At 37.6% G+C, this 27,729-nt stretch overlaps 1 protein-coding gene across 8 annotated transcripts in view; it reads left to right on the plus strand.

Annotated features, from left to right (window-relative positions):
- Positions 1–27,729, plus strand: part of STXBP5L (syntaxin binding protein 5L) — a 236,220-nt gene that overhangs the window by 14,728 nt on the left and 193,763 nt on the right. For all 8 annotated transcript variants that reach the window (XM_084802614.1, XM_084802611.1, XM_084802609.1 and 5 more), the window contains exon 3: positions 23,655–23,752. In XM_084802614.1, coding sequence (XP_084658740.1) covers positions 23,655–23,752 — 98 coding nt within the window. The remainder of the gene's footprint in view (positions 1–23,654; positions 23,753–27,729) is intronic.

Below are 27,729 nucleotides of genomic sequence, written 5' to 3' on the forward strand. Positions count from 1 at the left end.
TTTTATTTAGTTTTAATCTATGTGCATTTTTTGTGTGAAAGTGTCAGATCTTGGAGTTACAGACAGTTATGACCTGCCATGTGGGTGCTGGGAATTGAACCCAGGTCCTTTGGAAGAGCAGGCAGTGTTCTTAACCACTGAGCCATCTCTCCAGCCCATGTCTATATTTCTTGTCTCCTTAATAATAGCAATTCTGACTGGGGTGAGCTGAAAGCTCAGTGTAGTTTTGCATTTTCCTAATAGCCATTTTTACTTTTTGCCAAGTTGACAAGAGTCTGTTCAGTTCAGCTGTTGGTTGGAGTGTGTGTGTGTGTGTGTGTGTGTGTGTGTGTGTGTGTGTGTGTGTGAGTGTGTGTGTTACTTGTGTTAAAGTCACAGCCTCATCATGCTAGGTAAGCGCTCTGCTATGCACCAACATCCCCAGCTGTACTTGTTCCTTCGGCATTTTTCAGTTCTTTATGTATTCTGGCTATTAATCTTTTGTCAAAAGAATAGCTGGCAAGGATTTTTCTCTCAGTTTTAGAGGCTGTCTTTGTTTCCTTTGCTGTGGGAGACCTTTCAAAATTGATACAATCCTATTTGTTGGCTCAGGCTATTATTTCCTGAGCTAATGGAGTCTCAGTAAGTTGCCTGCCTTTGCTATACCTTAAACTGTCTCCTTCATGGTTCCTTCTAGGATTTCAAGGTTTCAGACTTTATAGGAAAGTTTTTCCCCCTCCATTTTGAGTTGGTTTTTATGTAAGAGAAGAGATAAGGATCTTTTACTGGGCATTTTAATCATTTTAATTGGGCCCTCCTTTTTTTTTTTTGAGAATAAACGAGAGACAAGCACCCCCATGTAAAGCATTTATATATTTATTTTTATAATTTTAATGGAATTTCCTCTTGCTTTTAAAATGGATGGAGTTATTTTCTGCTGCCTCTTTCTCCTTCTTGTGTGTCTGTTCTTTTTGAAGCATCTTATAACGTATTTGTACCTTTTCTCTTCGTTCGCTGGTCACCTTGATTTTCAGTTATATTCTCTTGCCTAAAAGTTCTTTTATTCTCAAATTAGAGAACCTGAAAGTGTCCAAATCTTTTCTTCTGCCATCATTTCACTCCCGTAAGTGAGTCTAACATTTTTTATTGAGATCATTAACACACAAAGCAATTCTTTGAGTCACAGTTTCTGTTTCAAGTACAAACCTCATCTGCTCAGTGAATCACCAAGGCATTATCTTTAATGTTTTTGATCTCTGATAACTAATGCAATAATCTCTGTCACCATAAAAAGCAGGGTTGTGCATTTGCTATAATTTTATTTTGCTTTAATATTTTTTCACACTGGTTACTCTATTCTGAAGAAAGCTATAGATTTAAGAAGCTTGGAGCCAAATGTAAACATCAGGAGAGTGGGTGCTAAGAACTAGATGTCTAAGGGTTGTCAGTTACAGGTAACAAGGAGCAGGGAGAAGGAAGTATTTATGGTATAATTCAGATAGAGCATACTTCACAGATTTTAATGCTCTATTCAATGAATTTGACAATTCTTTATATCTCTGTAGTCATCAGGCAACATAAGATAGGATTTCTTAAGTAGCCTTTACATTTCCCACCTTTTTATAATCGGCTTTCCACATCTACCATGTTCTACAAGCAACTGGATTGACTTTTCACCATAGCTTAAAACAACATGCTTTTAAATTTTTATGTGTGCTGTTAAATGTACCAGTACTTTGTTTATTTTTATTGCTGAGTTAGTAGTTCACCAATTGTTTTTGAAAATTATATTTGTTATATAGACATGCTCAATATAAATATATAGCAAGATAGAGAGAAAAACACAAATTATCCATATTTCAAACACTTAAATATAAGCAACATTTATTGAGTTTTAGCTATATTTTTTAGTACTTTTTAAAAATAAATATTTTAGTTTGGAAAGAACACCATTCATATTAGAAAAAATAAGAGATTGCTATATTTAGAGAATGCTATAGCGAGGGACTCAACAAACATCAGTTGCACACAGCAGAGGATGAAAAGCAGATATGCTAGTGGAAGGGCTCTGTAGTGAAAAAAGAGGGGAAAAGGCAGATTTCAGACGCACCGGCTTGGGAAGTTATTTGCAAGCTAAGTAAAAGTGAGACATCTTCTGTGGTTTGTTTGGGAAACATCTGACTTTCATAAGTATTGAACTCAAAGCACTCTGGGCGAGGAAGCTGCCAAGGTTAGGGAATCTGGTAGTCACAGACTAATATTTTATCACTTTGGCTCATTGTAGAGGAAGCTGTGGCTTAAGTTCCTGTAACAGGCGCTACAGGGATTGTCCTTTGGTTTCCTAAGGTGATTGCTATAGAAGTTTTGAGTCTGAGTCTATTATATTTGTTCAGCCATTGTGTACTGCACGATCAGTTGTTCAACTATATTTTTGTATGTGACAAATATACCGAAGAGACTCTCACACTCTAGTGTTCACTGTGGAATTATTCACAACAGCCAAGAGAGGGAAACAACCAAAATATCTATAAAACAATAAGTAAAGAAAATGTGGTATATACACCCAGTTTAATACTAGTAAGCCACAAAAGGATGAAGCTTTGTAATTTCCAGCATTATGGATATAACTGGAAACCATCACACTGACAGGTCAAGCACAGAAAGAAAAGTACTGTGTGCTCTCAGTTATACAAAGAACAAAAAACCAGTAGATCTCATAGAATTTGAGAGTAGACTGATGATCACCAGAGGTGGACGAGGGTAGAAAGGAGAGGACAGGGAAAGGGTGATCCATGGACCTGTCTTATACAGGAAGAAGGTGTTTCAGTGGGCTGCTGTCCAGTGTGGTGTGAGCATACGCTGCGAGATAGACTCTTCTGGAGAGACAAAGTGCACCCATATCTGCTCACCTGAGGAGAAAAGCTCGCAGCAGACCAAAGTAACAACTGTACCAAAGCCTATCCAAGAGCCTACCCAAGAGCCTACCCAAGAGCCTACCCAAGAGCCTACCCAAGAGCCTACCCAAGAGCCTACCCAAGAACCTACCCAAGAGCCTACCCAAGAGCCTACCCAAGAGCCTACCCAAGAGCCTACTCAAGAGCCTACCCAAGAGCCTATCCAAGAGCCTACCCAAGAGCCTACCCAAGAGCCTACCCAAGAGCCTACCCAAGAGCCTACCCAAGAGTAATGACTGGAGAAAGCTGTATCCATGGAGCGCTGCACAACTTGCAGGCAGCTTTATAGCTCCAATCTCCTCTCTGTGCGTAAACTCCTTGGAGCCTCCATTCCCATCAGTTGTTTATTCCGTCTACAAAGTTAAGGAAGGGGCTTGAAGAATCTTGCAAGTTTCTGTTTTCCTAGATTTTGCCTTTTTTTCTTCCAAAGTTCTATGACCTTCCCTCTCCCTCAAGGAGAGAATGTTTCAGTTTGAAGGAAGTTGCTATACAAGAACTGATAACACCCTGTACATTTTTAAAAAATTGGAATATAAGGTTTTTCATCTTTACCACAAAGTATAAATCGGGAAATAGATATAGGTAGTCAGGTTTACATATATATACAGCATATATTTATATTGAAACTTAATCTACTAATGCAGTTTTGTACACCTTTTGCCTTTTAGAACTATAGAAATCAAGCTAGAAGACTTGAAAATTATGTCTTACATAACCTTATGCATACCTAAGGTTATGTATAAATTATTTTGCCATTTTATGGTCTTGAGAGTGATCACTAATTTTTATTGTCAACTTGACTGAATTTAGGATCACCTAGGAGACACAACTCAGGGCCTGTCCATGAGCTGGCATCCTAGACTAAATGAAAAGAGGAAAACGAAAAAGAGAGTGGAGTACCGGTTTTCATTTCCCTCTGCTCCCTGTGAGATATTTTATCACCTCGACGAGAAGAGTGACTGTTACAATGAATTAAAGATGTAGCTATACCTCCATTTTAATAAATAACTCATGATGTTTAATCCAATATAACAAGTCTTTCCCCAAACCTTATCATGATCCATTTGTGAATGTCAGTCTTGTACTTTTTCCTTTTCTTTTCCAGTGCTGGAGCTTAAACTCAAGCTCTCATACATGCTAGGCAAGTTCTCTACCGCTCACCTACATCTTTAGCCCTTGAATGCTAATTTGTATCCAACAAATGCTTTTTCATAGCTCTTTACACTTAATAAGCTGTTTAACAAATCCATAGTTTTAATGCCATATTTATATCAGCAATATTTATATTATATATGTATGGTTTTATAGTCTTTGAAAAGCTGTGACATGTTTTTCAAAATTCTTTTGAGATTAAAAAAATAGTAAAAAATAATTTAAGAATTATTATCTTTAAAATTTTTAATGGGATAGATGCACTTATCAGCAATGAATGCTACTATTGTATTTTTTAATTTAAAATACCTTGGTAAATTCCTGCTTCATAGATATGATGTGCTCCTGTCCACAGTAGAGTTGATTCAATTTTACAGGAGGAATTTTTTGATTGGAAAAAGTTAAGTAGAAATTTAATGTTTAATTATTATCAAGGATGCCGTTTGATTTTTTTGATGAGTAGTTCAGGAAAATGGCATTTGAAAAGTCTTTTGAGGTATTGAAAGAGAAACGAGAAAAGCGACTCTGAGCTTAAAGTCACATCACTCCTCTTCACTGTGGGAAGAGTTACACTAGCATAGTTTTGCCTTTTCTGCTTTCTGCCTTAACCTTTACAATAGATTAGAAACTTACATTGATGTATTTGTCAGGGTTCTCTACAGGAACAGAACCAACAGAGCGAATATGTATTTGTTGAGGTAGGTTCTGTGTGCTTGGACTTCACTCCCTGACTGGGGTGGTCAGAGACCCCTTGGGATCCTTGAGTCACTGCCTCGCAGCACTAGCTCTGCAGATAGATGTTACCATGTCCAGTTGGCATGTGTGCTGAGATCTGAATTCATGTCCTTACGCTTGCACACAAGCCCTTTTGTCACTCTGGCTTCTCCCTTCACTCCAATTTTATTTTGGATTCCTCTAAAAGCCAGTGCTAATAGTATTGGTAAGGTATTTCCTATTCCAGAGGACTGGTGAGATAGACAAAGAAGTTGAAAAGAAAAGAGAAAAAAAAACCCCAACCTATATACCTAGTTAGACAATTCAAGGTTCTTTAATTTTTTTTTTTTTTTTATAGAGAGAGGGCTGTGGTGATGTCTCAGTCAGTAAAATGCTTGTTTTGCAAATCTGAGCTCTTCACTTGGCACCCATCCCTGGCATCCAAATAAAAAGTCGACGTGTTGTCTGCTATCTGTAACCCCAGCGCTGGGGAGCGTGGGGACAGGAGGATCCCTGGAGCCTATTGGCCAGGCAGGCTGCTTAGTCAGCAAGTTCTAGGTCCAGTCTCAGAGAGCGAGCTGCAGAAGTGTATGAGATGCCACTCACTCGGGTCTCTACATGCACAGATGCATGTATGTATGTGTTCACACAGACGTACACATACACATGTACATACCACATACACATGAAGAGAATAATATGGAGCATTTTAATATACATAAAAGTGGAGGGAATAGACTTTAAATAAACCATATCTATCTATCTATCTATCTATCTATCTATCTATCTATTTATCATCAATTTCATTAGTTCTTATAGCTTGCTACTTTTATGTCATCTATTGCTATCTCCTTTTTTTTTTTCAGACATTTAACTTTTTATAATGGGGACATATTTAGTTAAATTACATTTTGGAACAGTTTTGGAGTTTTAGGATGGTAGGGGAAAAATAGGAAAAACCCTGCATGACTTTAGTGTTTTGATTACAGTTCTGTTCTAGAGCAGTAAATGCGATCTGTTCTGTTCCTGGTCCTAAACTGTTACAACAAAATGAAGGTTTATTTTCCACTAACTTTTCAATTTTTAAGAATTTATTTCCAGCAGAGCTCTAAGAACTATAGGCTCGTGTGCCTTATCTGGTCTTTGGAGAGACAATTAATATAGAAAATAATCTGTTTTTGTTGGCACTGAGCATCTAACTGATGCCTTTCTGCCATTTACGTAGAACTAAATCAGCTTGACAATACATATCTGTTCTTCCATCTCTCATGACAAGACTACAACAAACTGTACTTTATTTCTTATGAAACCTGTTTTAATGCAAAAGTATGTCATTTCATAAAAAGTCACTCTTGGAATGTGTATGAATGTGCAAATAGGCACACAAACATAAATGTATACATACACTTTGCTCAGTAGACTAGATCATTAGCCTGTTGGAAGATGATGAAGGCAAGTTAAGAAATGCTAAACTGGGAAGAAATGTTTCATGGACCAGGTGAAGCCAAGGCCAATGAGGAGGACACTCAGCACAATTGTTTTAGATTTATTTTATGTGCAAGGATGACGGCATGCATGTCTGTACACCATGTGCATGCAGTATCTAAAGAGGTCAGAAAAGGGCTTTGGGTTCCTTGAAACTACACTTATAGACAGTTGTGAGCCACATTTTGGATTCTCGCAATTGAACCTGGATCTTCTGGAAGAGCAGTCAAAGCTTAACTGTTGAGCATCTCTCCAGCCTCTTAGCGCAGTACACTTAAACAGTAAAGTGAGGCAGTGTTAATAGCATTTATTGGATACTTCTAGTCGTGGACTGTGCTAAGTATTTTAGAAGAATTGTCTCTTTTGATTGTCAATCACAAGCCTATAAGCTAACAACTGTTTTTATTTCTGTGAGTCAGATAAGGAAACAGAAGCTTAGAGAAACCTGCCTTAAGCCATGTAACAGTAAGGATAAAGTTTCATGTAACTTGAGAATTTAAGATCTCCATCAGGTCAAATTTGTCAGTGATGTGTCTTGTTTCAGCACTAAGTCAATTATGACTTGTAGTTTTGGATCAGTTTCTGCTCATTTATCTGAAAATTGTCAATTACATATATAACTAAAGTTCTTATGGTATAGCCTCTTCAGGCACATCTTCTTTTTTATTTTTATTTATTTTTAAATATTTTATTAATTTATTCATATTACATCTCAATTGTTAATCCATCCCTTGTATCCTTCCATTTCTCCCTCCCTCCCGCAAGAAGATCCATGCATAAAAATCCTGTTGCTGTCACCTCCACTCTTTTCTTGAGGCTTCTGTTTTCTATGGCTTTCCACTTTTACTACCCGTGGGATCTTGAAATCCCACTGTTGGGATTAGTGCTCTCAGCTTCTGGTTCAGTAGATGAGAATAAGTTTTAGTGTCTAGCTTTCTATTTACTTCTATATTGATCTCCCCACCTTGTTATTTGTTTTGTTTTGTTTTGTTTTAGAAATATAAAAAATTTGTCAGTGTCTTTCCAGGATATTTTCCTTTCTAGTTATTTGCTATGAATTTTTGTTTTTACAAAATAAAAATAAAATAAAAATAAAAATCTATTGTCATTTGAACAACTGAATTTGGGCAACATACTAAAATAAGGGAAACTTTGACAGTATGCAATGCCAGAAGGCTTTTGTTTTTCTCCTGAAATTGTTCCTTTTCCTGTCCTGTCATATTAGTGACTGGAATACTCCAGTCAGAAGGCAGAGCTCACAGTGTCCTCTCAAAGCACTCATCGGCTTCTTATTTCTTATCCCACCGTCTGTGCTGTCTACTGTTGATAGTAGCATATTTCCAGGAGCACCTTAAAGTGAAGTAATCTTAACAGAGCTTGGTAGGATCAACACACACATACACACACAACCTTTTAGTAATCTCTGCTAACATTCTCCTTTTCCTTGTTCTTCCGATCTTAATCATAAGTTTCAGAGATCGAATGTCCATTTTTACTGTGTCCTGGACTAGTGAGTTGTACTTTTACCATAGCCAAATGTTCATGCTTTTTCCCACTCCATATTTGAAAAATGATTTGTGTTTATACCTTCCATGGAAACTAATAAACTAATGCTTCAGGTTTTTAAAATTGTTTATTTCTTGAAAACTTTGTTCAATGAGTTTTGACTATATTTAGTCCTCCTGTCAAATTCATCTCCAACTCAGTCACCCATCTGTGGATGTTTGGATGAGAATGGTTCACATGTGTTCATATATTTGAATGCTTGATTCCCAGTCAGGGAAACCATTTGGGAAAGATAAGGGGCGTGGCCTTGGTGGAGGATAAGTGTCACCACTGGGGTGGGGGTGGGGGTAGAGGTGGGGGCGGATGGGCTTTGAGGTTTCAAAAGCCCACACCTGGCCTAGTCTCTTGTTCTGCCTGCTGCCTGTGGATCAGGATGTAAAGCTATCAGCCACTGCTCCAGTGCCATTCCTGCTTGTTTTCCACATGGAAGGCCCCAATTAAATGCTTTCTTCTGTAAGAGACGCCTTGACCATGGTGTCTCTTCAAAACAATAGGACATAAAACATAACCCAACTTTGTGTCTTCTCTCTCTCTCTCTCTCTCTCTCTCTCTCTCTCTCTCTCTCTCTCTTCATGTGTGGAGATGGGGAGGAAGACATAAAGAATCACCCCCTCACTGAGGGGAAACTGGCAACTTGAAGCTGCTGGAGATGGGGAGTCAGTGGTTTTTAATCCTCTAAGCTTTTTAGCATCAATGCTACAAGAACTGTTGTGGTCATGTGGATCAGATTTTCTCCCTAATCAAATCTGATTGAACTGATCCCAGAATGACCCTGAGAAGAAAGAGGCTTTAAAGGTGTTTGGTTTGTCTGGAATGACCTTTTTGTTGTAAGTCCTCTATCAAAGATTAGATACTAATATAGGCTTCTGAGATAAAGACTTGCTGTTTATTTAAAGTTGAAGGATGGGGTACAGGGGTCGCTTGATCTCATTTACACTTAATAGTGAAGCGTTTTGATCTTTTATCTTGTCATATCTTCAATTTAGAGGGCGATCTTGACTCCACCTCAAGTTGACGCTTTGCTGATATAATGCTTTTCAAAGCCCTTTCTGCCCCAATCTTAAATTCATATGGGGCAAATCAGGACACTCTTTCATCTTAAGATAAAATTAGAGAACTGAAAACTACATAGCCTTGAAGTTAATCAGTCAAACTGTATTGTATTTTTGTTGTTTACTGACCTTGGACAACTAATCAACTTTTCTAAGTCTCCATTTCTTCATTTATATTAACACTATCTTTGACATCAGGCAATAACATCAATGAAAATGAAAAGAGATAGTCCATGGGAAGTGTTTTTCATTATACCTGGTACATAGTAAAAATGTGGTAACATCAGTCTTGGGGGTAATGATTATGAAGAAAGCTATTGGTTTTTCTTAATGTAATAGTTCTTTGTGACTGGCAACAAATAGGATGAGGACATAGGATGTGCATTTCTTCTGTGATAGAATATAAAAATTATGTTATTGTGAGTACATTGCACACTTATAACCCATTTGCAGCAGAGGTTCAAAATGCCCTCTTTCTCCTATTACTGGAGATTTAAGGAGGCGCCATTTAAAGAAAATAAGGGAGTCAGGTGTAGTGGCTGATACCTTTAATCCCAGCACTTGGGAGGTGAAGCAGGAAGTGAATATTTGTGAGTTTGAGGTCAGAACTGGCCTATCTAGTGAGTTCCAGAACAACCAGTGCTACACAGAGAGACCTTACTTCAGAAAAAAATAAAGTAAGTAAGTAAGTAAATGAAAGAGAAACAATACTCAGAATGCTTGAAAATGATTTACGTTTATACTAACAATAATATCAGATATTTCCGCAGGCTAGTTGAAATGCAAGTATGTTCATGGGGAAATCAGCAACAAATCATATTTAGTAGTCTAGTATCATTAATAGGCACATAATTAGTCTGTTTCAACAAAATATTCTTTTTTGAGAAATACACTTATGTGGAAGAAAAATTGAAATACTGCTTTATTTTGTATTTTAAACTCTACTGTGGTTCTACTTGTGTATTCAAGTAGACATACAGAAGGAATATAGTTTTAGTATATTTTAACTCTTTTCATTTGTACTTTGTTTCTAACATTTTAAAAAAATTCTACTTTGCTTCTTTGAGATAGAATTTTACTATGTATCTCAGGTTGGCCATGAGTGCACAATCCTTTTGCCACAACGGCATGAATGCTGGGACTATAGGCATGTATCCCTGTTTCTGGTTTCTCTTGTTGATAGGTAAAGAAACAGAGGTGCTAAGAAATATGTCAAAGTTACTTAGTCAGTGGTAGATCTCGGGGATCCTGAACTTGCTTTCCTCACTTCTGGCATAGTTTTGTTTCATGTTATTCGGCCTCTGTGATGTTGCTTCACAAAGTTTTCATTTGAAAGCATTTTTCTGTTTTATTAAAGGGCTAGAACACATTCTATGACGACTTCCATTTTTATTGTGTAACAATGAGAAAGATCTTTAGACTTGGAGGTATTTGATTGACAGATACTTAGATGTAAAAAATAGATCCAATATGTGTATTCCTTCTGAGCATGATGCAGGATTAAATTGTAGAATATTAAGTTGTAGAACGCTGAGATGTGAAATGGCCTAAGGAGGGAGAAATGAGTGTAGCTAGAAAGAAGAGTTTCAGGAAAGTGGAAGTGGCATAGTAGGAAGAGAGACAGAATGGGTTTGATAACAAGAGAAGATACTCTGGGTGAATAGGACAAAGAGTTCATGAAGGAATCTAGAAACATATGACCACTTGGTTGTATAAGATGTTGATATTAATTGGGGATGATTTGTCAAGGTAAAGGTGAAGGAAGAATAATGCATTCAAGGTGTGTTATATATTGAAACAAGAATGTTGAAGGCGCTCAAGATGCTAATAGATTTCGATTAAATATATAAGACAGATGCTAAAACCATCTAAAACTGGAAAAGAAGAAACAACTAATAATAGTAGAGACATTTTGTACAGAACTGGCTGGTTGTAATAGGGATTTTATAATCTTTCAGTTCTGTGCCCTTTTTATTGAGTAATAAAAACAGAATTGAGTGTCCTTTAGGGGTTTATCTGTGACTTGCTTGTTATAAATGGGACTGTGTTTTTGTTATTTCTCTAATATAAAGTGATGTGATATGACAGAAATTATGAGATATAGAAACATTTTAAGGAAAGTCCTTAGTTTTTTTCATTGCAGAATGATCACATTCATTTGTGCATGTGGAGGGCGTCATGCAACGGGAGCTGGCTATTTTGTTCCACCATTCATGTGCTGGTCATGGGACTTAGGTTGCCAAGCTTGGCAGCCAGCATATTTACCTGCTGAGCCATCTGATTGGCCTGAATGAGTTTAATTTGAATTAATTCCTTCATATTTTGAAAAAGTACTTTCCTGTTAAGTTTAAGTAGTGCAAATTCATACTTAAACAATATGTTTAATATCTAAGGCATGTTTACAAGCACACTTCACTTATGAATACTAAATGTTTTAGAAAACTAACAGTTGTAAACTTTTAAAGTTACTATGTGTGTTGAACTGTTATGAAAAAATTCAGTAGCTTTTTTTGAATATCTGTGGGTATTTTATGCTTCATAAAACAAAATCTCTGGCCTGAGTAGTTTAGAAATTACTCTACTTTCATAGTAGGTTTAATAAAATGTTGGCATGTGTGACTCATCTTCAATTTTGTGTCAAAAGTATGAGTGGTCTTTATTTTATATCACTTTAGCATATACACACAGTGTTAATTCCAAAGGTCCTCAGTGAGAAAGAGTGATGATGGTAGTTAATGAGAATTTTTATGTTCCTTCATCAATATGAAAAATTGAAACATTACCTCCAAATACAGATATAATTATGTATCAATTTAAAAATAATTCCAAGAATTTTCTTTCACAGCCAAAAAAAAAAAAAACCAGTTATAACTATTCATTTTTCTTAAAATAATTTTTAAAGAAAACAACTGCTTGTATGCAGATAATATAGAACTTAAAAATCCTAGGTATTTAATTAATCATAGCCTTAAGCTAAGTAAAAGATAGAAAATTAAAGGCAGAATCCCTGTTCCTAAAGGAACTTGGAATTTATTTGGGGAGACCCCAAAAGTACTGTAGTCATTCTTCAGACACATTGGATAAAAGCCAAAGTGTGCTATTGGTTTAGAATCTTGGCACATATTTCTTATAGCTGTGGAGCTGTAACCTGGGATTTGAGTGGGGGTGGGGTAGGCAAATAAGTTATTTGCAAAACAATACTAACAATTTGGACCTCATTTCTTGGTATGTAGAAACAGTTTTCCCACAGAAATATTTTAAAAGATACTTTGAAAAGAGATACTTTTGCAGCGTCACAGAAGAAACATAAAAAGTTCTTAGGCATGTAAACAAATTTGTTCTTGAATACTAAATTCTGATGGGATTTTGTTGTCAGAGCTACAACAGAAACTAATGACATCAGCTCTAGTCTCCTAATAGAATTCTAGCAGTTGTAACTCCTGTGGTTTTTACATAGACATTAAAATTTATTCATATTATCCTGCTATTAGTGAGGATTATATAAACCAATTAAATTCCAAGGTATTAATACAATTATCTCTTACTGAGTATTTTACATACTGGAAAATATGTTGCTCAATGACAATGAATACAACCTTTGTTTTTAGGCCTTAAAAAAAAACAATGTAAAAAAGAAAGAAAGAAAGAAAGAAAGAAAGAAAGAAAGAAAAAACAATGTATTTCAAAATTACAACTTGGTGATTTCATCCTAATTTTATTAGTCATTTTCCTATTATAGACAGTTTACTGATTCTTATTTATATACTTTGTATCTAAACTTTTCTTTTCCTGCATGTTTGGAGACTTGCTTATTTAAAAGTTATTCATTCTGCAAATGTTTGCTGATGACTGATTCCAGCCATACAATCAGCGAATGCATCATTGTTTTCTATTTTTCTTTTTCCGAAAATAGGTTATTTTTCATACAATATGTTCGGATTACTTTTCTCTCCCACGACTCCTCTAGGATCCTTCCCACCTTATCCTCACACAGGCAATCCTCAACTAAACTTTAAAATTGTACTCCTTGACAACTTCTTATATGTGCATGATGAATTTTATCTCTTTTCACCTGTTACCCCGTCTCCCTCCCTCCCCTCACCCACATCCTCCATAACCCCTCGTAAAGTATTATCCTCTGAACCAGGCTGCCACCATCTTCAGGAGTTCTGCTGGGCTTGCTTACAAAAGATCATCACAGTTGGACCTATTGACTATTTCCTTTCCCTCACAGAAAGGAAAGGGTAGGAGGACCACGGGACCATTACCTTAGTATCTGGCCATTCCTTCCAACTAGTTTTGTACCACTCAGCCTTAACTGCACTTGGTTTTAGGGAACTATGAAGCGAAGGAGTTCTCTCTCTGCAGCCAGTGGGGAACTGTCATCAGTCCTGGGTGCATACCTTCCAGTGTGGCTACGGTTAAGTCCTCTGCTCCTGCCCGGGACCCCTCCCCCACTGCGCTCTGTTAGTAAGCCTTGTAAATAAACTCAATGGTTCTCCGGAGTAAACTAAGCTGGAATTGTACCTCGGTTTGTTGGGACCTTAGGAGCAGGTTGGATGGTACTTAGACCTCTCCCAAGGAAGACATTTTAGCAGCACTCCCTCTGCACTACGAAAGCTAGCCACCAGGGAGGAGGCTCCCGGTTAGTCCTAGCTTGGTTTCTCCATGTCCTGTGACCGAAGTGTGTGATGTTTTCAGCACTGGGGTCTTACTATCAGTTTCTGGATGGCAGCCAAGAGTAATAGAGATGGTTCATATTGTTTCTTGGGGCTTTAATAAGACCTCCTTGACCAACAACTCATAGAGTGGTATTATCCGTTAATACCACTATTACACCTACTGTACATTATTATACACTACTATACGTTAATAAACTATGGCTTCTGACAGGAACATTTTCCCACATTCAGGGCACCTCCATTTCAGCATTTTAAACTTTAAAAAAAATTTTTTAATACGCTTATAAAATAGTAGGTTTCTATATGGCTTTTTCATAATCTTCATTCTCTGTTTACCCCAAATCCCTCTTCTGTGCTACCCTCCATCCCTCTCTCTACTCACACCTCTCTTTCCACTCTTTCCCTCTCCTCCTCCACACCATCTCTCCTCCACTATCCCCCTTAGGCCTTTCTCCTTACCCGGTAGCCATTTTCTAATTTCCTGGCTTATACAGATAACTCCAAGTTAAACATAGAAGACTAAAGGCTGCCACATATAGGCAAGAAGACATGGAATGTGCTTTTCCTAGGCCGTGTCGTCCCATTCAGTATAATGTTTTTTTCCAAATGAATCCTGCAAGTTTTATAATTTTTTTTGTTTGCAGCTGAGTAAAGTTCAGTTGTGTATATACACCACATTTCCACACGATCCATGCCCCAGATGATGACATCCGGGCAGATTCCAATTCCTAGCTAATATAAATAAAGCAGCGATGACCGTAGATGACCAAGGATGCCTGTAGTAGGACAGAGAGTCTTCTGAGTCTATATTTAGGAGCAGCGTACCTGAGTCATATGGTGGTTCTATTTGTAGCTTTTGGAGGAACCTTCACACTAATTTCTATAGTTGGCTACATTAGTTTATACTCCCCTCAACAGTGAATAGGGTCCCTTTCCCCAACATTCTCACCAGCCTATGTTGTCAGTTTTCCCTTTTGATTTCAGACATTCTTACTGGGCTAAGATGAAATCTCAAAGTAGGTTTATGTTCTATTTCCTTGATAGCTGAGGATGGCAAATACTCTAAAAAGTATTTCCTCATTTGAGAGCTTCCTGTTTGGTTCCCTAGCTCATTTTTAAAGTAGCTGCTCCTGGTGTTTTGGTTTTGAATTCTAGACATTAACCTTTTGTCTGATACATAGCTCCCCACCCTATAGACTGCCTCTTCACTTGATAAAATTTCCTTTGCAGCTTGTATATTTCACAAGGCTCCACTTATTGATTGTTGATCATATTTCCTGTGTGGCTTAGGTCCTACTCAGAACATGATTATCTGAGCCTACATCTTTATACTCCTTGCTCTTTCCTCCCTGCAAGTTTCAGAGTCTGAGATCTGGCGTGAATGTCCTCAATCTATTTGGAACTTATTTTTATGCATTGCAAAAGTTAAGGATCATGTAGACATCCAGTTTTTTTAAGCATTTGTTAGAGATGCTTTCTTCCCTCCAATGTATGCCTTTCATATCCTTGTCAAAATCAGGTGCCTTTAGGTGCATAGACTTGTATCTGGATCTTCACTTGGGTGTTGTTGATCAATGTGTCTGTTTTTGAGCCATTAAGATGCTATTTTTACTACTGGGACTCTGCAGTCTAACAGGCATGGTCATTCCTCCAGCAGTGTTTCTATAATTCAGGATTAAATAAAAATATTCTGGGTCTTTTGTATCCCATGTGAACTTTAAGATTTTTTTTTTTTTTTTACAATTTCTGTGAAGAATTGCATTAGACGTTTGATGGAGATTGTGGCATATCTGTAGACTGCTTTTGGTAGGATGGCCATTTTCACAATGTTAATCTTACCAAACCATTACAAAATTATTTCTTTATTTAAAATTCACTTGTTTGTTTATGTAGGTCATGGGTGTGGGTGTGGTGTATGTTTGCGTGGTATGGAGGTGTTCCTGTTTCAGGAGGATCACTCTAGTCTTTCACTGACTCTAGATCTGCAGCCAGCATGCCCTAACCAAATCCTCCTGCCTCCACCTCTCTCCCACAGCACTGAGTTAACAAGTGCCTGTGTGACTGATCACACGAGACTTTAAGTATGGGTGCTAGAAATTACGACTCGTGTCACCACGCTAGTGCAGCAAGTGTTCTTACCCACTGCGCCATCTCCCCAGTCCCCTGAAGAGTGTTGGAAGTCTGCTTTATTTCTTACTTTCTCATATATCTTTTTTCAATTTCTTGTGCTGCTGAAATAGTTTGAAACTATAAAACGAAGTTAAATAATGAAGATAGGTCTTTTTCCTGATTTTAATGGAAATGATTATAGCTTTTGTTATTTATTTTGAGCCAAACAGGAAAGACAAAAAACACCAAACTGTAACCAAATAAAATCACACACACACACACACACACACACACACACACACGCACGCACGCACGCACGCACGCACACACACACACACACACATAACTATGATGTCTACTACCTGCTGTTCTATTATTCCTGGCCATGAGACCCGTCCTAGAGTGGCTGATGTACACAGTGTCACTCCATGGAAGAAAATGAATTTTCCCTCTTACAACAGCTATAACATCTGCATAGCTGTTTAATTGTTCACCTTTTCCCTGGTGGCTATGTTTTCTTTCATTCATTCATTCAATTTAAAAAAATTATAACAAATTGAAATATAATAGGATAAAACAACTATCACATTAAAGTTGGAAAAGACAAACCAATAGAAGGAAAAGAGCCCAAGAGAAGGATCAAGAATCAGAGACGGACTTGTTCACATACTCAGGAATCCAATAAAAGCACTTAACTGGAAGCCATAATATATATGCAGAAGGCTTGGTGCAGACCTGTGCAGGCCCTGTGCTTGCTGCTTCCATCTCTCTGTGAGTTCATATGAGCGTCGCTCGTGTTGATTTAGAAGGCCTTATTCTCCTGGTGTATTCCATCCCGTCTCTTACACTCACTCTGCCTCAGACTCCAAGGGGAGAGATTTGACGGAGACATCCCATTTAGGGCCGAGGGTTCCAAGGTCTCTCAATCCCTGTGTAATGTCTGGCTATGGGTCTCTATATTTGTTGCCCTCTTCTGCAGAGGAGGCTTCTCGTGATGGTGGCTAAGTAATATATAGATTATGCGTATATCAGATTATCATTAGGGGTCATCAGTGTTACCACTGTTTTTCCTTTTCTCTTTTTTTTTTAAGACCAGTATTATTTCATTTCTCCTAATTCATGATTATCTGTGATTCACTTTAAATTGATTTTTTTCTTAAAACAGATCTAGTTTTATTCTTTTGCATGTGGCTATCCAGTTTTCCTATTTTATTTATTTTTGCCATTTATTAAAAAGGCTGTCATTTATTTGGCATCTGTGTCAAAAACCAGGTGGCTGTAGCCATGTAGCTTCACATTATATTCCACTGAGCCACACGTCTGTGTTTGTGCCAGTGCCACACAGCTTTTATTATTATGATTACTCAGGTTCTCAGACTTAACAGCAGACATCCTTACCCGCTGAGCAACCTTGCCGCCGCACATGGTTTTTAAGTTATTGTGGATGGGACTAATTTTTCTTATTTCTTTTTAGGCATGTTTGTTATTGGTGTATAGAAGGACTATTGATTTTTGTTTATTTTATGTATTATTGTTTGGTAAAGATTTTAAGAGTTTCCTGATGCTAGCTTTAGGGTGTCTTGTATGCAAGGTAATGCCATCTGAAAGTTGTACAGATTGATATTCTACAATGTTATTCTCCAGATGTCTGTTAAATTTGATCTATAATGCCGTTTTTGATAGCTCTTACTTTAGTCAGATAGTCTCATCACACAAGGTTCAGTAACATCAAAATAAGAACTCAAATAAAACCTGTTAATGTTTTTTTTTAATGTTTGTTTCTCTTAGTTTATCCTCTTGACCCAGCTATCACACAACCAATTGAGACTCCTTTATATTTGTTTTCAAGGCTTTACAACACAATCTTGAGCAGTTTAAGTCTGTTCTTAACCCTCTATGTTAGTCTGACTCCGTCTTTGCCAAAATCCGCGTTACTTGCTTTTTGGTTCTCCTTTGTCCAGCTGAATCCTCCTCATCTCTCCTGCACCTCTTCCCCTGGCTGAATCCCCTACTTCCTTTTCGAGCTCCTCCTCCCCTACCTGGCCGGAAGTCCAGCCCTATTCTCTCCCCTGATCAGCGATTGGCTGTACGCTGCTTTATTGGCATACAAGGGGACAATTGGGGAACAGTTTATACAATATTGTGATAGGAGATTCTCAAAACAAAGCTCGCAACTAATATGGGGGATATAGAAATCAATATTTGAATTACACAATAACTTTATGACAACAAAAACCAGACTTTAAAGACTGGCCTTTAAACATTGTAGGCAAAGAAGCCACTTTTGCCTGTGATATCTCCAATATAAAACCATATCAGTAGCCACCAAACCATTAGGCATAGCTTCCTTAACTGTGAACTCTTTGAAGTTACTAGTCTTTATATATATATATATATATGCTTTGAATAGCTGTAGAGAGCACAGCACTAGTTTGGAGAAGCAACTCAAGCTTGGCATAGTGCCAAAATGTGGCCACTCTTAGCAGCATCCACCAGCGCCAAGGCCTTCTCCTCAGTGAGGTTTCAGGTGAAGGTGGTCTGAGGTCTGTTGTCCCAAACCACCAGCTAGATTGCCCTTTAACTCTGATCTTTCTTGTTGACTTTTTTGGTCTAGCTGCCCTGTCTGTTGATGAGAGTGGGGTTTTGAAGTAATACGCTGTTACAGTGTTGAGGCAAATTTGTGACACTGTATCCATTAATATTTGTCTTATGAACATCAGCGCACATATGTATACAGTTGAGATATCATCTGATGGATTGTTTTCTTCATCACTGTTTAGTGAGGTTTTTTTTTATGTCTCCTAAATAGTTTTCACTTAAAGTCTATTTTGTCAGATATTAACATTGCTACACCTGTGCTTTCTGTGTCCATTCTTGGAGTGTCCTCCCCTCCCCTTGAAGTATCCTTCTTGTACCCTTTACTCTAAGATGGTTTGTATTGGACTGTGAGGTGAGCTTTTATACAGGCAATAAATATATGTGTCTGTTTTAAAATCCAATCTCCTGGTATATGTCTTTTGATTAAGAAATTAAAAGTGCTAACATTTGCAGTGATCATTTAGTCTTTCCATTCTTTTGTTTGCAACGTTTGGTGCTTTCATGTTCCACTTACTGCTCTATGCAGTGCATTCTGTCCGGAGGCTTCATGATGTGTTTATCTTTTTCCCCTACCACATGTAGGATTCATCTGAGGATTTTCGGTAGTTCTGGTGTAATGGTCATAAATTCCTTTAGTTTGTGTTTATAGTGAAACATTTTCTTTCTCCTTCCGTTATGAAGGACAGCTTTGCTATGTGGTGTAATCTGGGTTGGGAGGTATTGTAATTTTTCATTCCACGCCCTCTTAGATTTTAGAGTTTCTGTTGAGAAACCTGTTTTTATCCTGACAGGTTTGCTGATATGTAACTTGGTGTTTCCCTTTTGCAGCTTTAATATACTTTATTTGTTGTGTACATATGGCATAGGAGGTTTATTTCTGGTCTCATCTGAAAATCTAAATGCTTTTGGTAACTTGGTGGCCACCTCTTTCCCTATGTTGGGCAACTTTTCTGCTATTATGTCATTGAATATATTCCTTCAGCATAACATTTGTTCTTCTTCTATGTTCATAACTCATAGGTATAGTTTTTAAAATGATGTCCCATAAATCTCAAGTGTTCTCATGGTATTAAAAAAATCAGAATGTCTTAATTAATCTACTTGGTTATAATATTCTTTTTTCCACTTGATTTATTCTATTAGTGAGGTTTTCCACTGAGATTATTATTTGACTTAATTGAACTTTCCATTTTCAGTTTGATTTTTAAAAATATGTCTCTCTCTCTTTTGGATTCTACTTTCATATTCTACATTGACTTCCTTTTTTTCTATTATGTTGTTGGCTTGAGTTCTCTTTTAACCCATTCAGGATTTTGTGAATTAGTATACCCTATTTCCCCATCTCCCGATTTTGTTCTCTTTTGTTTCATAGACAGAGTCTTACTATGTAGCTCTGGATGACCTGGAACTGACTATATAGACCAGACTGGCCTTGAACTCACAAATATCTGCCTGCCTCTGCCTTCTACATGCTGAAATTAAAGGCATGTACCACCTCGACTAGCCTATTTATGTTCTCTCTGGTTTTTTTTAGAGTTGTCATTATTCTTTTGAAGTCCTTGTCTTTTGAATTTTGATTATTTTATCTGTATTGAGTATTTTATGTGTATCAGTGTTTTGCCCATGTATATTCCTGGTGCTCATGAAAACCAGACGAGGACATGGCATCATCCCCTAGGACTGGAGTTATAAGTTACCTGTAGTTGCTGGGAATTGAACCTAGGTCCTCTGGGAGAGCAATCAGTGCTTTTCAGCACTGATCCATCTCTCTAGCCTTGGTTTTTGAGTCTTCATCTCCACTTTCATTGGAGGATATCATTATGGAATTAATAACTTTTTTTTTAGAGGCATCATGTTGCTTTGATGTTTCATGTTTTTGTATTAGGACTTGCCTGTTTGTGATTAGATGGTCAGTTAGATTAGTTTATTTTTATTGCTCACATCCTTTCAGTGGCACTGTTTGTACTGTTTTAATAGCAATAGGTCATAATGGGGCTGAGTTGTCATTTGCCCGCACTGGACTACTAGTGTCCTAGTAGTTAGCTCCTCAGCCCACACTCTAAACTCAGTACTACTCCAAGAGTAAAATTCTATCTGAATAAGTAACACAATCAAAGGGTAGGCCCATTATAATAATGCAGCAAGAGTTAAAACTTAACTGTCTGACCAGTAGCAAAGTTTCAGTAATTTTAGCAAGGCAAGGAACACAGTACTCTGTGCATGAAATACTAGTTAGTTAGAATGTGTGTCGAAGGAAACAGTGTAAGACTAGCAATTAGTAATAGTGTAAGAAAGGGAAAATTAGAGGAGAAAAAAGCAAGTAGAAGTGGGGACGGTAGGACAAAGGGAGGACTAAAGGTGGAAAGAGAAAGGTAAACGAATACAACTAGACGTCTAAGACAATCACAGGGTTGGGAAGGCTGATGAAGAGACGCCTCCCACCCCCACCCCCACCCCCACCGCCCTGTGTTGTTTGGGGGAAAGTTTATCAAAGGCAAAATAGGAAAGGACTGATGGCCATTAAATAAGAGAAGAGAAGAGAAGCGCGGAGCCAGGTTGGCGTGTAGAGTCCGACTGTAATTTAACACCTGGCCGCGGTTCTAGCCTTGTCTCTAGACATTTCTTTGAGGATTTGGCGCACTCCTGGGTAGTCTTAGTTTGATGTAGATATTGGCCACGCCCCTGAGTGGTCTTTTGCTAGTTGGGTTGTGAGTGCTGTTCATACCTCAGGGTTTCTTTTTACAGTCTGGTTGAGAATGCTGGACATGCCTTTGCACGGTCCTCCTCAAGACCACGCGTATCTTCGAAACTGGAGTATGTAAATTAGTAGCTGGATATGGTGGGACGTGACTTTAATCGGGCAGAGGCAGATACATCTCTGAGTTCAAGACCAGCTTTGACTTGCCTAACAAGCTGTGTAGTGAGACCGTCTCTTCAAAACACAGAAACAAGAAAGATGACATTGAATCAGATTTCTGCTTCTCTGAGTGTGGTACAGACCTCATCCAGAGCTTTTTTCCCTCTGCTGTGAGGAGCTGTTCTGCAGTCCAGGTTTTGGATTCTCATCTCATGACACTTGTTCTGTATTCTCAGAGTGGGGTTCAGGGAGGGGAGTCAAGCTACTCACTAAGCGGGAGTCTTTAGAAAGTGGGTTTTGATACTGCCCCTATTCAGTATAAAGAGAAACGGGTTTTCCTGGCATCTCCTCTTTCTGCTAGTGCAGCTGCCATAGTCGGCGCTTGTCTCCTCTCTCTTTAAAACAAACGTCTGTGCTCACAGCACACTGCAGCTATTCTGAGGCCCCGTCTTTTGCTGCCAACTTCAGCTGCGCTTGCGGACGGGCTCTGGACTTCTTCCTCCTCTATTGCTCTGCAAGTTTCCAATTTCACTTTGTTTCTGAAACCAGAGATTTTCTACCATTCCCAGCCTCTTCTAATAGCTGTTCCCCAACAATTCCCAGTTTGTCCTCCACAAATTGTAGCCGACTATGTCTGGGTGATCACTATCTTCTGATCTGAAAATTTTTTTTTTAAAAAACCCAACAGAAACACACTTTAAAATTTCCTTTTCTTTTCCACACAAGAGAAATAGTCCCAGTGATCTTTTGGCTTTATAGATAAAATTCATTTGTATTTTTACTTTTTTCTGACACTACTGAATCAATTTAAATATTATCAGGAGATCACACTATTAATCAAAAGAACCAGTCAGCATCACAAACTCTAATAATGATAAATTCACAGAGGTCATAGTGACATAAAGTACAGCATACTCACATGATTCCCTTTTAGAAATGACATTTGTAAAGAGACCTATAGGATAAAAATCATGTTCATTTCTCTTTAAAATACCCATAATTATCTTGTGAGTGGACAGACGTTCTTACTGTTTGAAGCTGGGGCCTGCAGAGATCAAAGTTTAAAAAAGAAAAAGGGTGAAATGCATTAATATTGATTTTAGGTATGTATAAAGATTTGAAGAATATGCATCTAGTCCATATACCTCTTCATTTATACTTAAAGATGATGTAAATATATTTGACAACATACTTCTGTTTTTGGAATAAACTATTTGAAGTAGTCAGATTTCACTATTGGCTTCATTAACTGTTTATATTACTAATATCTTATTTAGCATTTTGTGCTTATGTTCATAAATATTTTCCTTTACAGTGCTTAAAATAACATGAAATTATATAATCTATACAATGTGATCAGTTTTCTCTGATATTATTACCATATTAAAAGTAGGATTTTGTTTCTCATGGCCTTGTGTTTGCAGCTCATTCTTCTTCTGCTAATGAACCCAGGACAGCTAGTTTGTGTGTTTTTTGACACTATAGGTTGTTTTCATGCCATTTGATTGTATGACTCTACATCATTAAAAATATGTACCTTATATTTATCATTAAAATGAAATTTTGGCACTTGGGGGAAGAATTCGGGGCTGAATTAATAACAACGCACATGAAAACTAAGCAAGTTAAGGAAATGATTTTAATTTCAGGGAGTAAACAATTTGTATGACAGAAAAAGAGAGTGACAATAGTACAATGCAAATAGCTATGCTCTATTGGGAGACAGGCATATAGTACATGTGTATGTACACATGTGTGATGGAGCTGGAAAAAGAAAAGAAATTGATTTTTCTAAAAGTAGCAGTACAAAAAAAGTTAAGATTCATCAGGTAAAAATACCAAAACAAATATGAGAAGAGATGAAAATAATGGAATCTGGAAAGAAAGGCAGTAAAGAGAGACAGGATAGGTGAACTCTAATCATCACATTGTTTTTTATGGAATTATCTGACTTGTCCAACTATATGCATGACAGTGATAGAAAATAAAACTAAGCGGGAGAGAAACAAGTAGGACATAGAACTGCAATGCATTAGTCACAATACTTTTGATAACCATTCATGTTTCTATGTCTACTAGTAATACCCTTTAATGGTTACATGATATTTCATTTCATGAGCGTACCACAATTCTTTTAATGGTAGGTGCCTGGGCTATTTCTGATTTTCCACTACTATAATTAAAATCAGCAGTGTCATAATTAAGAAGATATTTTGTGAATATACACTTTTAATTCTCTTTGGTGCCTATGGAGTGGAATTGCTAGGGCCTAATTTTAGGTATGTATTTAGTTTGTCTACAAATTGTAAGATAGTTTTCTAAAGTGGTTATAAAATAATATACTTTGTACCCTCAACAGCAATGTATGAGAGTTATGTTATTCCATGTCTTTTACTTTCCATTTAAAAGCTAATTATAGCTATTCTGGTGGCTATGTAATAGTTTCTTGTCATTATTCTTACTTTTACTTTCCTGATGACTATTTCTACTATTTATTCTCTTTCAGACAGTTCGGCATGGTTTTCCTTATCAGCCCACAGCATTGGCCTTTGATCCAGTCCAGAAAATCCTGGCTATTGGAACAAGAACAGGTGCTATACGAATGTATCCTTAATTTTTGTTAATTATTCTTTACAAACATGACAATTATATTTGCTTGAACATTCAAATAAGTAAAGCATTTATAACCAAATAAAGTATATTGCCTCCTTAAAATTTAGTAACTATTAAAATTAGTAACTACTGTGAAAATTACTACTGTCAAATTTCTTAGTATTTTTTTTTTTACCTAAGAGATGACTGTTGATGCCATTTCTTTAACTTCTTTCATTGTTTGTTTGTGTCATTTTTTTTTCTGATCAGTCTAGTTAGAAGCTTATCAATTATAAACAATATTTCTTTATTGTTTTCCTCTTTTATACCACATTAGTTTCTACATTGATCTTTTAAAAATTTACATTGGATTTAGTTTGTTGCCTTTTAGTTTCTTAAGGTAGAAGCAGCCATTAACTTGATAACTTCTAATATGTGCATATGGTGTATAAGATTTATTCCCAAATGCATTTTAGTGACTTCTCCACTTTTTTCAAATCAAAAGTTTTATTTTGAGATTTACATTTAGGTGTAAAATATGTTTCTGAGAAATCTCATGTACTCTTTGGTTCAGATTCTTTTACCTCTAACACTTTATAAAACTGTAGTGTGGTGCCACAACTAAGGAGCTGTAGAGAGGGTCAGCATCAAGAACACTCAAACCTGAATTTGGTTCCTAGCACCAGTATGGCGGCTCCTAACTGTCTGCAACTGCATTCCAGAGGACTTAGTGCCCCCTGCTGTCTTCTGAGGGCATCAGGCATACACGTAGTGCTCATACATACTCATATAGACACATAAATAAAAAGAGTCTTAAAATAATATTCTACACTCCTGCAGTCACCTTATTTTGACAAAGAGGCCAGTGATACTCATGGAAGAACAGGTGATATCGATAACAAATGGTGCTGGTAAAACTGGAAAACTATATATGTAAGGATAATGAAACTAGATCTTTTTCCCTCGCTCTGCATAAAATTCAGTGTATCAAAAATTGCAGTGTAAGATCTGATAGCCTGGCTCTGATGGAAGAGGAAGTACAGAATATACTTGAACTTATTGGCACAGGAAATGAACACATGCTCACTTCTGGTGGGAGTGAAATCAGGTGCAGCCACTATAGAACTCGGTGTGGAGAGTCTTTAGAAAGCTAGAGCTAGATCTACTACGTGATCATCCGTACCACTCCCTTGGATAACTGCCCAAAGAGCTCTGTGACAGTGGCTCAAATGAGAACGGCCTCCGCAGGCTCATATATTTGAAAGTGTGGTCCCTAGTTGGTGGGACTGTTTTGGGAAGGATCAGGGGGTGTGGCCTTGTCGGAGGAGGTGTGTCATGTGAGGCTTCAAACCTATGGGTAAGAAGTGCTCTCTCAGCCGCTCTTCCAGCGCCATGCCTGCCTGCCTGCCTGCCTGCCACCATGCTCCCCAGGATGGATGTTGTAATTTCGCCCTCTGACCTGTAAGCAAGCACCCAGGTAAATGCCTTCTGTTATTGCTTGCTTGTGTCATTCTTTCCCTTGATCAGTCTAGTTAGAAGCTTAGCAATTATAAGCAAAGATTGAACTTTTGCACTCGTATCTGGGGAATATGCTCCCTGTATTCTTTTTGTTTATTTGTTTGTTTTGTTTTTGTTTTTGTTTTGTTTCTTTTGAGACAGCTTTTCTCTGTGCAGTCTTGGCTGTCCTGGACTCATTTTGTAGACCTGGAACTCACAGAGATCGCCTGCCTCTGCCTCCCAGAGTTACTCACTATATTCTATGAGACTAACTCTGTGTCCTACCATAGAGAGATTGTTCATTGTTTCTCTAATCACAATAGCCAGAAAATGGAAACAACCTAGATGTCCATGAATAGATAATGAGTATATGGTATGTTTTAAAAATGGGATACTATTCAGCTGCTAAGAAAAATGATATTGCACCATGTGTTGTGGTGCACACCTTTAATCCTAGCACTTGAGAGGCAGAGACAGGTGCATATCTGAGTTCAAGGCCAGCCTGGTTTATAAAGTGAGTTCTAGGACAGCCAGGACTACACAAAGACACCCTGTCTTGAGAAACCAAAGGAAAAGGAAGAAAGAAAGAAAGGTGAAATTGTAATTTTTTAGAGGTGGATGAAGCTGGAAAGAGTCATTTGAATGAGGCAACCTGGGCCCAGAAAGACAAATGTCCTGTTTTCTCATTTGTAAATGTTAACTTTACATCTTTATATATGTGTGTATCATTTGCAATGCTGATAGAGATTAGGAAATTAGTAAAGCGCTAGGTGGAAGGGAGGAATTTAAAGGAGAGATTAAAACATGGTGATATAAAGGGAAAAAGGAGAGTAATCTCACAGGAAAGGTTTAATGGGGTGGACAGAATAGAGAAGAGAATATAGGGACGGGATGAATAAACACTTTGAAAAAGTCATATGGAAATATACTACTATAGAAACATCCTAAAATAGATACATGCACATATGTGTTTGTGCTTAAATGGAGTCACCCTATAATGAAATGACAATGCCACCATTAGATACCACTGGCTAGCAAATGAAAGTACAGTGCCATCATAGGTTACTTCTCTTGAAGTTGTTGGCCTGTGAGGTCCCATAGGTCTCCCTAAACCTTACAGACTACTATCAAAGTGTTTACCCTCCATAATCTGACAATAAAGCTTTATTGCTGAAGACACCACACAGTTGAGTCACAATACAGAGAAACCAAGCTGGCACTTACCTGGCAGTTTCATGCCTCTTGGCTAGTTTTCGTCATGCTGGAAGATTCTATGCATGCTATCAGAGGAGAAAAGCAATCACTTATAGTATCCAGCTACAGTAATTATTAGCCTGGAAGGACGAGCCCACTTGTGCAGTAGTGGCATGTCTGTGTAGTCAACAGTGGCACAAATATTACTGGAGTAACCAACCACTCAGTGCTTGGGTTTGAGGCCCACTTTACAAATTGAAACCCATATCTGGTACCAATCTTGGACCCAAGAACCTGTGGCTAGATAAGGCATAGGCCCGAGGGAAGAACCTCCTACTGTTACTCTGCTAAATGGACATAATAGTAAATAAACTCCAATGGATTATCATTATGTGCTTAGGTCAGTGTATCTCTTAACCCTCACCAGAACATCTTCTTTTACAGTAGATGGCAACGAATGCAGAGACCTACAACTTACCAAGGTGCAGAGAAGAAACTACAATCCCCAGCCTTCCCATCCTCCTTCTCCTCCATTCTTTCTGTCTCTTCCTTTACAGTGTTTCCTAGGCCTGCAGAAGGGGTGAAGCAGATGGCCTATTCGGTACTGATCATTGAACAGTCATTTATTTTTAGTACTTTGACCAATTATTTCTCCATTATTTCTCTATTGGATTCCATTTTCATATCTTGCGCTGACCTTTTAAAAATCCTATTTAGCTGTATGCACTGGCAATTCATTCAGGATTGTATTTGTTTCCTCTTCACTTATAATCATTTTGAGTTAATTGTCTGGAATTTTGTCTAAGTAACTCTCAGGAGGACCCATTACTCTGGGGTTAAATTTTTGGAGGATACATGGGATACATGTTGCCTTAGTTTTTTCATGTCATTTTTTTTTTTTTTTTTACATTTAGACTTGCACATGTAAAGTTAGATTGTTGCTTGGATTTATTTATTTTAATTTAAGTCACCTCTCTTCCTTTCAGTGGAACGGTTTGAAGTGTTTCAGAAGTACTATATTGTAGCAGGACTGAAGAATCAATTTTCTCCCATTAGACTGGTGTTCAGGATACCAGGCTCCACTCCCAGTTTTCTCCTAAGAGAATAATACTATTTGCAATAACAGTCTCTGTCCAGGGATAGGTTCATTATGAAAATAGAGCCAAGTACAAAACATTCACCCATAAACACCAACCCTAATTTTAGGGAGTAAAGGGACTGCACACATGTTCTTGTATATTAATTATTGTGGATATGAAGTGGGGGTAGCAGAGTAAGACACAGTGGTTAGCACTTGG

This window comes from Acomys minous (genome assembly GCF_964271855.1).
Source record: "Acomys minous genome assembly, chromosome: 11".
Lineage (NCBI taxonomy): Eukaryota > Metazoa > Chordata > Mammalia > Rodentia > Muridae > Acomys > Acomys minous.